This window comes from Cyclopterus lumpus, chromosome 14 (assembly GCF_009769545.1).
Source record: "Cyclopterus lumpus isolate fCycLum1 chromosome 14, fCycLum1.pri, whole genome shotgun sequence".
NCBI classification, from domain to species: Eukaryota; Metazoa; Chordata; class Actinopteri; order Perciformes; family Cyclopteridae; genus Cyclopterus; species Cyclopterus lumpus.
This window is the reverse complement of record NC_046979.1, coordinates 5,246,000-5,256,280: the sequence shown is the minus strand read 5'-3', so window position 1 is coordinate 5,256,280 and position 10,281 is coordinate 5,246,000. Positions and strand designations below refer to the sequence as shown.

General features: G+C 43.6%; 1 protein-coding gene across 1 annotated transcript; it reads left to right on the top strand.

Annotated features, from left to right (window-relative positions):
- The first annotated feature begins 7,400 nt into the window (after positions 1-7,400).
- LOC117742267 (antho-RFamide neuropeptides-like) lies at positions 7,401-9,716 on the top strand. The gene is made up of 2 exons (XM_034549376.1): positions 7,401-7,499; positions 8,211-9,716. Exon 2 carries the CDS (start codon positions 8,608-8,610, stop codon positions 9,571-9,573), a length of 966 nt encoding a protein of 321 aa, XP_034405267.1. The 5' UTR covers positions 7,401-7,499; positions 8,211-8,607; the 3' UTR covers positions 9,574-9,716.
- Positions 9,717-10,281: the final 565 nt, after the last annotated feature.

Here is a 10,281-nt window from a genome sequence, read left to right as displayed (position 1 = left end):
TCTTTTTTACATCACAGGTTAGCTTTCTATTCATTCCATTAATTCTTTTATTTACACGATTTGTATGTTGCCGTTTATTGTGCAACCAAACTGTCCAGTGTCCGTAGATTGCAGAGGGATATTAAACGTGGTATGTGGGTGTTTTCAGTTTGCTTGATTTGAGCTACTCGATTTCTAAACGACCCGTCAGTACGACACACTATCCATTGTATATTGTCATTTATTGTGTTGTGACATTAAGTACACCAGAAATCAGCATGCTAATAGGACATTTAATAATATACGCTGACAGATATCAAACAAGAGAAATTCTTTTAAGATGTTGTACTTTTTTTGACTGTTCAATACACGTTTATAACGCACTAGTTATAGGTAATACTTATAGATGTTAAAAAGACATATTAGTGTTTTGTAAAAGTGTGAGAGGGAATAACTTCAAACACATTTAAGGCTTCAAATAAAAGAGGAGATTGATCAAATCTTCAATCATGTAAATACTGTGCCAGAAAAAAACACATCACATTTATTTTAAATTTGTGCATTCATAATCAAAGTAGTGGAAGGTTGTTTTATTTAAATCAAAAAAAAGCTATAGAGATAATGCCGCACAGTTTACAATTCTATGTTGAAATAACCTATAATGCGTGACATGTGCAGTCCATAATCTGTGTACATCTTTAGCATAACTCCTCACCATAAACAGAAAAAAATCCTTCTTCGTCTTGTGTACACCGGGGGCCCAATGTACTTAAGTTTCATGCCGCATCAAAGACGTCATCTGCTATCAAAACCTCGGTTGATTTGCTGCCAATCGCTATCCAGTTAGCCCCGGCTCTGAACACTGTCACGAGATGTCACCGGGTTTGCCTTTTGGAATCTCCTTTTCATGCAGAATCAGAGCCTCTCTGAAAGGGCCTCTGAAGAGATAAGCATACGCTGAGTTGAAAAGGGAAAGATAAGAGAGTGTGCATGGATGTAGACCTTATGGCAAGTTAAAGAAAGAGGGACCGAGACAGGCCGACGAGAGGCGAAGAAGCCCCCGGGAAGAAGAGAGAGAGGTTGGTGTGATGAATGAGTTTGTTGAAATATGGTATTGATTTTGGCATTTTCTTAAATGGAAAATCTCTGCCGTTTATTATCTGCGAAGTGGAAATGTTAAAGAGATTATTTTATGATCACAGCTACTGAAATGCAGTAAAATCGAGTAAAAAGCAACATACTATGTGGTTACAGTGCGCACCAAAATACATGTTTTCCAGCCTGTTAATCTCACTTTCTGATGTTGTAAGTGTTTTAAAATACAGGTGTGTAGTTACCGGGGGAACTGGGTCTTGAAACTCTTAAGACATTACGTACTTGGTCATCTGTTTGTTTTTTTGGTTTCATTTTGTTTGAGTAAATCATTCATTTTTAGCAATGTATACACTATATTTCATGCATTTAAAACCTATCAATGCTTACATTAAAGCAATCAACATATTCACCGGTAGAACAATGTAACCGTATCGGTCCACGGATGCTTAAATGAAGGCAGCGAAGACTATTTCTAAACAAATTCCTTCTCTTTGTTTAGCAATAGTTTCGTCCCTCAGATTGCTCTCCAGCCCACAAAGGTCCGTCTGAACTGCGAGGCCAGCGTTGTCAAATGAACCCTCCACTTGTCTTTTGGACCCCGTTGCCATTCAAACTTTTCATTCAAACTCTTCTTCAATCGTTCTGAATTCGACGACGTTTAGCTAACGTTACTAGTTCTTGACGTTAGAGGTCACGTCCAATACCTTGTTTGATTAACTTTTTTTGACTATGATTAACAACTAATTGTTACATCATGTAATGTGAGGTGTATTATACAATACATTGCTTTTGTCTCCATTTTCCAGGGTTAAAGATTTGGGTCAGTTGCAGTACAATCTTTAGGCCTTTTAGCACCGGTGTTGTGTACCAACAGTTATACGCGTATCGCAGTTTGGGAAGCACTATAGTATTGCTGCTGTTACGAAGTAAAAATATTTAAGTAATTCTTCCGCTACTGCTTAAAACCATAAACGTCTACCTCACGAAAAAGGAAAGGAGTGTCAATCAAAAAAAATGTCATGCCAATCCATCTAACGCGTAAGATATTTCAGTCCGGATTAAGGTTGTGGAGCGACAGAGCGCTTGACATTTCAATTCACGCCGCTAGCCCGGGTAACAAATGGAAGATGAAGAAAGCAGAGGGAGGGACGTCATGAGGAGCAGGAGTGACAAAAGAGGAGAACAGAGTGATCTTCATGAGGGCGAGACGAGCAGTCGGCTCTTCTGAAGCTTAACTCCATCCAGCGCGGCGATCCTGAGAGCAGCTTTTCTTTTGAGTTCCCCTCTCACGTGTTCACCCACCAATCCTATAATGCATATCAAATCACCGGGTGAATTATGAAGCCAATCTCACGTAAATTAGAGCGACGTGCTGAATTCCCCTCAGGTCCAATCACCATGAATATTTAAGCAAACTCGCAAGGTTGGGGGGGGGGGGGGGGGTAGAGAACAAGTGGAGGACAGATGAAAAGTATATGAAGCCTGAAGCGAGAGCAGATACAAAGGAGAGATTCTGGCGAGAGGGGAGAGCAGTCGTTGTAGATTTATTTCACCGACGGCCATGTAATCATTTTGCTCACATCTGAAAACGGGGTTGGACAGTGAGGTAATTAAATTGCCAGTTGCCTGGCATGTCACTGATGGATGTGCAAGGTTGTTTTTTTTAACACACGCGTCCTAAAATAAGGAGAAAACAGTCTGCGCTGATGGTCCGTGTTGTATGATTAGTACTGACTTTAAGTAGCTTGTGCCAAACAATGTACAGTGTTTGTACTGCAGTAAAAGTACTAATACCACACTGTTAAGGTACTCCACTACAAGTGAAGGTCCTGCATTAAAAAAAAAATGAGTTGAAGAATATCTGGTTAACCTGCATGATTCTATCTGATTTTTGCTGGAATCTGGACCCGGTGGCACCGATAACAAGTATTAGGAATTACTATATGGAAATAGTCAAACTTCTCACTGATGGTCTCGGTTACTTCTGTAGGTCACAAAGAGGCATCGGAGTTAAATTGACTGTTAAATATCCAGTCAAAGCAACTTTAAAGTATCAAAAGTAAAAGAGCAGTTATATTTTACTCTAAATGATGTTTCTAGATTAATTTTGCTGCCGCATTAATGCGTATGTTGTATTTTTCTGCTCTAGCTTCTGCTGTAAACTCATTTATATACTGTTGGGTCATATAATCTTCAGCAATACATCACGGGACAAAGGCAAGATTAATTTAAACAGAGACAAATTGGAGTAACAGAAATATGGAACGTCTAACGCAAGCATATCCTAAATGTGATGACACATGTACAATAATTGGGTTTAAAGGATACTGAAATTGTCTTTTTCTGTTATGCGTCCTCTGTTTTTGTCTCTGCCAACACAATGGCAAAAAAAAGAGGACATGTTAAGTTGCAACGCTTGCTAAAATGCTACCTTCAGGGGCAGTTGAAAAATATTAGACTTTTCTTTGATGTTCATGGGCCGAGGAAAAAAAAAAGAAGGTTTGTTGGTTATCTTTATATTTAAATGTAGGCTCATCACATTTTTTAGATCTTAAAGTTACGTCTTCTTTTCTCTAATCTTGCATCAGCTGGCTGAAACGTTATCATTTTGTCATTGAGAAAGTTCAAAGTTAGGCATCTGGTTCTATGAAAAGAAAAACATTTTTTTTATCTGATGGCATTCTTGTTATTGACTGTGAGAATTATACTTCCCTTTTCCCGGTAATTCACAGAGGGAGAAGTGAACAAGTGGAAGTGCACCGGCACTAAATGACTAAAAGATCGAGGGGATTCTGGGAGCAGCAGAGGGGAGCGTGCGGCAGATTGCTGATCGGAATAAGACATTCACGTTTCCAAATAGATATTGCTCCTTGCTTGAGCGAAGTTTCCAATTTTAGCCGTTGGTTCAGTTCAGAGGGTGTTATCTGATGTGTGTAAATAAGATTGATAGGGATGAAAGTGGTGTGTGTGTGTGTGTGTGTGTGTGTGTGTGTGTGTGTGTGTGTGTGTGGGTGGGTGTCTTTGACCTGAGCAGCAGTGCACAACCTTTACTCTGCATTCAGAGATATGGATGAATTGTCGGTTCAATATCCATGGCAACCATTTGAATGCGGTCATATGTCTCATGTCTCCTACCAGTTGCATCATTTTTATTCTATTTATTTATTTCTCTGACAGTCTTATCTCACCAGAGTTAGCTATAAGCTAATTTACATATTTAGTACCTGGGCAGAGAAACAGGGATTAACACTGTAGTATTAAAACACAATTACACGAGATTGTACATATTTGCTTTGCAACAACAACAACAACAACAACAATAAGAGTGTTTGCGTTTATACGGTACGTGATGTGTATCAACAATGTTTTTTTTTCCATACAGTATTTTCATCATGTTTTTCAGATGCTTTCTATGTGAAAACAATAAATAGTTCAACCCTTTAATGCACACACTTTGCCTATTTTATTTAAGCTTGGTGTGTTCCTGAAGAAGACCCTGAAAAATGCGCTTTGGAGCTGGACTCATACGTACAGTTACACCGTATTGACAAACTACCATAATAATCCGCTCTTCTCTCGCCTCGTATTCAAAACATGAATTATCGAAACAAGAAACCCGACTCCTCTTGGGGGCCCAGCAGCACCACCACTTCTCTATTAAACCTCTGGAGGTTTGAGGAGGGGCCGAGGTTTACACCGAACCGTCCTTCAGTGATCCACGCTCGCTGATTTTCAGCAAAAAAATGTGTGTCAGAGTTGAGAGGCAATTCTCAAACCGATCATTAAAATAAAAAGCATGTTGCGCAATTTTCAGGCCGTTTTTTTGTTGTTGTAATTACAGGTTTTTAATTTAATATAATGTGAAATCTATAGCCGCGTGCCCCTCGCTAACAATGGGGTAATCCCTCCACCCACCAGCTCATTCAAGGCTCTGACAGAAAAGCAGTGGTCCCGGCCCACCAGCCTGGGGACAATCGATTGGCTGTGGCTGGGGAGAAAAAAAAATGAAGATTGCACAAACACACACACACACACAGAGAAAAACAGTCATTTTATTATGGCATGGAGTCCGAAATACTTTTCTTTTTTGGTTCCAAAGTGGCACCTCCTGATCTTTGGAGCTTAGGGCACTGGAGCGGATAACTAAAGTAAAACCATCTTCCAGAAGGTTGAACATTCATTTAGTGTTTCTCTTATTCAATCATTTAAATGATACAAGAATTGAGCTGTGATTTATTTTCTCCTAACACACTTCTTAAGTGACAGTGGTTCAACAGGCCGAAGAAGCATTGAGCTACCTGTGAGTCTTTATCTTCTACAGAATTGTCAAGGACATGCTATTATTTATTTATTCATTCTGCACGCTTTAGTCTGCCAACAACAGGATATTTACATATATAGACATGTTTATGACCCCTACAGTATATCCTTTAGTTTAAAGATATAAAAGTCCGATTAATATTGTATATATAAAACTAGATGTAGCATTAATATTGTGTTCTTGTTTCTGTGGAGACCATTGATCTCTGTATGATCCGTGCACATTTACAAATGCTATAATAAACGTTAGAAAGACAACCTGGTTCTCAATGTTGATTTTTCCAGAGTCCCAAGATGACGAACCCGCTTTAAGAGATGACACACAGTTCATCTGAAGCCCTTTGGACCCCCAACGTTTTTAAGAACGTGTGCAGCTGTTTGTTTTTTTACCCGGATGCCACACCGAACAGCAGTTAGAAAGTTCCACCAGTCATTTGGTGAACAACTTTTTCAACCTGATAAAGAAAATTGAAGAATGTAAATGGGCAAAAACGTATGCACGCTAAATATCAGTCTCTACTTTTAAACAACCCTTCATCATAAGCCCATAAGATACTGGAGCTAAAAGCCTATATGAAACTACCATTTTAGCCTTTTTTCATTTTGTTTTGGACAAACATCAAGTTTCAACAACAACAACAACAACCCCACTTGCGTTGAAACCACACTTAAAATGTAAATAAATATAATGTCGCCATTGAGGTCGGAAAACTTTGATGTGTATGGAGTTTTAAGGAGCGTTTGTTTCCTATGATTTCCAAACGGGCTTAAAACCATTTATTCTACCATTAGAGAATGATAAGCTCTGTGACACTGAATTTAAAACGTGTGTATTTTTTTTCTGTGTGATCAGATAAGACTGACTTATGACTCCGAATACAGTTACACATACACCAACACTAGCAATGTGCCCCCAATACTGAAGTCACGGAGACGTTTTCTCTGAACATCGAGCCTCTCCATTCGTAATGGGCCAGCGAAATGAGGGCGGATGCTGAATTTATACAGTGTTTAATATATTGTTCCGAGTCCGCTTGACGTTTGTGATCCCATATTAATGGCCCGACTCTCTCAGACGGGCATTTCATTTCGGTGTTAACAGAATCCCTAACAGGAGCGCAGCTGTGCTGTCGGCATCAGCCACGCCGAGGGAAAAGAAGGGGGGAAGCGAGCCGGGACCTGAAAAAATCAGCTGCAAATGACAAGACTAATTTTGTGGGTGTTTTTTTTCTTTCCATTTTGGCATGGGAGGTAAGCATATTTTCAGGCTGGAAATGGGGGGGGGGGGGGGGGGGGGGGAAAGGGTACATTAATTCATTAGCATGAAATATAACGATGTGGAATCTGGAGTTGTTATCATTGCTCTGGGGAGAGAGAGAGAGAGGCAGCGAGATGAGAAATCCCAGCCAAGGTGGTGCAAATGGAGTAGAAGCACCCAGTCTGACTGACATGCGGGACGTTATTGGCTGTTGTAGCTCAAGTCCGCTCCAGTCCGCTGCTTTTAAATATGGAAGACCATATGTCCAGTGCAAATGGAAGAAAAAACAGAAGACCAGTGCCGGTGAGGGTAACAATGAGACGTGCAATAAAACATGAAACTGACAGTTTATCGTCTGAATGCTTGTGTTTTTATTGCATTTTATTATCACATGCATATTGTAACGCGTGACATGCATTACACTGTGTCGGTGCCGGCGGGCTCTGTGAGGCTCTTCTTGGCTGCGTGTGCTTTGTGCTTTCTGCTGTCTGCTGCTGAGCAGGTGGCGTACAGCGAGTTTATTTATCAGAGCTTCTTCTTTTTTTTTTATTAACTGAAAACAGCTGCCTGCTGCTGCTGAAAGCAATAGGGCTGAAAGAAGCTAAAGAAAAAGAAAAGAAAAAGCCATCAGTGAACCCCATTCATTATATATGAATATTCACACTTTGTATTCCGGTGTGTGTTTTCAATTTGGTTGCTGGGGGCGACCATTTTGTTGACACTTGGTTCCCCAGATGATGTGATTTTTGATCACTGATAAAAAAATGTTTGGAGCAATATTGATTTTGTGCAGGATATTCCCAGATATCTACGATCATGGACGGAGGGCAGAACACATCAAGCGCATGTAAGTGGGCGTTTTAACGTTTTAATACGGGGTTCTGTCTCGGTACCTCAAACCTCTCTGTAGAGATGAATAAGAATTACACTGCTGCACCGGTTTTCAGGATCTACAAATCTACAATTAAATACAGTTTAAATAAATAAGTAAATAAGTTTGAAGCTAAGGTGTTTTGCCTCTTGGGCCTTTTATGATGGAGGCATTAGAATCATCTTATGTATAACGTTATCTTTTAAATTAAGAAATGTGATATTTCTTTTATTGTTTGTCTTTACTGCCTGATGCTTAATAATTTAATTATTCTTATACCTCTTTTACTGTGGGACTTATATTCTCCATTAAAGGGGACATATCATGCTATTTTTCAGGTTCATACTTGTGTTTTGGGTTATAACCAGAAAGTGTTGACACGCTTTAACATTCTAAGACACATGTCTCTTCAAGACCCCCCCTCGTGGGAAAAAAGCCCTGCTCTGATTGGCTTGCGAGAAAAAAAATATAGTGCACTTTTGTAAAGGTATTTCTCTAATAAATAGAGAATAAAGCCAAAGCTGAAGGGCTCGTTGAATCTCGTGTTCTCCGATCAGTCAGTTAGTAAGTAGGTACCCAAATATAGGTGCACAAGCATTTTTCATGATATGTCCCCTTCAAAAAAGGTAATAAAAATGAGCAATACCTTATAAGCGATACTATTGTGTTTGTGCTATCTTTTTGCAGCGCCTTCAAAGAAAAGATTTGTGCTAAGTCCGATACCAGAAGAATGGGCTAGCCTTCCCGTGTATTCTAGTTTTCAGCCCGCTCGAATATGCGACTGCTTTGCAGTTTATAAAAAGAAGCGAGAAGGAGACCTCGTTCAAGAAGGCTTCGTTTGTCCAAGTGCTTCTAACAAGCTGTTGATGCCGGCGGCGTTGCAACAGCCAAGGCGTAAGACCTTTTCGCAGAAGTACAAAGTGCTCCTGTTGAAGATCAGAGCTGAGGAGGAAGCTCGCAAAGAAGACGTTTCCGACGGTGGAAGGAAAAGCGTGACAGATCCTGCGGCGGGCAGCAAGCCGGGTCAAGGTGTTGTCGAAGGTGTTGTCGATGGTGTTGTCGAAGCTGGGACGAGCGCCATGGCATGCGGCGCTGGGACGAGCTCCATGCCGGGCGACGCTGGGACGAGCGCCGCTGGGATGAGGGCCGCTGGAACGAGGGCCATGCCGGGCGACGCTGGGACGAGCGGCGCTGGGACGAGGGCCGCTGGGACGAGGGCCATGCCGGGCGGCGCTGGGACGAGCGCCGCTGGGACGAGGGCCATGCCGGGCGGCGCTGGGACGAGCGCCGCTGGGACGAGGGCCATGCCGGGCGACGCTGGGACGAGCGGCGCTGGGACGAGGGCCATGCCGGGCGGCGCTGGGACGAGCTCCATGCCGGGCGACGCTGGGACGAGCGCCGCTGGGACGAGGGCCGCTGGGACGAGGGCCATGCCGGGCGCCGCTGGGACGAGCGCCGCTGGGACGAGCGCCGCTGGGACGAGCGCCGCTGGGACGAGCTCCATGCCGGGCGGCGCTGGAACGAGGGCCATGCCGGGCGACGCTGGGACGAGCGCCGCTGGGACGAGGGCCGCTGGGATGAGGGCCGGTGGGACGAGGGCCATGCTGGGCGGCGCTGGGACGAGGGCCATGCCGGGCGACACTGGGATGAGCGCCATGCCGGGCGGCGCTGGGACGAGGGCCATGCCGGGCGACACTGGGATGAGCGCCATGTCGGGCAGCGCTGGGACGAGCTCCATGCCGGGCGGCGCTGGGACGAGGGCCATGCCGGGCGCCGCTGGGACGAGCGCCGCTGGGACGAGCGCCGCTGGGACGAGCGCCGCTGGGACGAGCGCCGCTGGGACGAGGGCCATGCCGGGCGACGCTGGGACGAGCGCCGCTGGGACGAGCGCCGCTGGGACGAGCGCCGCTGGGACGAGGGCCATGCCGGGCGGCGCTGGGACGAGGGCCATGCCGGGCGATGCTGGGACGAGCGCCGCTGGGACGAGGGCCACTGGGACGAGGGCCATGCCGGGCGGCGCTGGGACGAGGGCCATGCCGGGCGACGCTGAGATGAGCGCCATGTCGCGTTTTGAATCTTTGGAGGACCCAATGGAAAGGGACATGTTGAACTTTTTGTACTCCACTGACAGCTGAGGATGGAGAATTCTCCCTTAATCTTCCCATATGTTGTGAATAAATATTGTAAGCATTGATTGAATTGTTCTTTTCCGACTGACACTTTAGCTCTTCAAACTAAAGATGTTGCGCAATACAGAGTTTTCCCCTATTTGTCCTCTGTATGAAACACAGACACTTAAATATTCTACTTAACATGTCATATAACACGCAGCAAATTAAAGAACCATATCACAGTACTGTAACCTTAATCTATTGGATGTTCAATTTGGTTGCTGGGGCGACCATTTTGTTGACACTTGGTTCCCCAGATGATGTGATTTTTGATCACTGATCATTTCTTTTGGACCGATATTGATTTTGTGCAGGATATTCCCAGATATCTACGATCATGGACGGAGGGCAGAACACATCAAGCGCATGTAAGTGGGCGTTTTAACGTTTTAATACAGGGTTCTGTCTCCGTACCTCAAACCTCTCTGTAGAGATGAATAAGAATTACACTGCTGCACCGGTTTTCAGGATCTACAAATCTCGATGTCCCATAGTTTCTTATAATTAAATACAGTTTAAATAAATAAGTAAATAAGTTTGAAGCCAAGGTGTTTTGCCTCTTGGGCCTTTTATTCATGGTGTGATGG

What these genes read in the sequence shown, in the direction of transcription:
- LOC117742267 (XM_034549376.1), top strand. Translation starts at nt 8,608, where the DNA reads ATGCGGCGCTGGGACGAGCTCCATGCCGGGCGACGCTGGGACGAGCGC.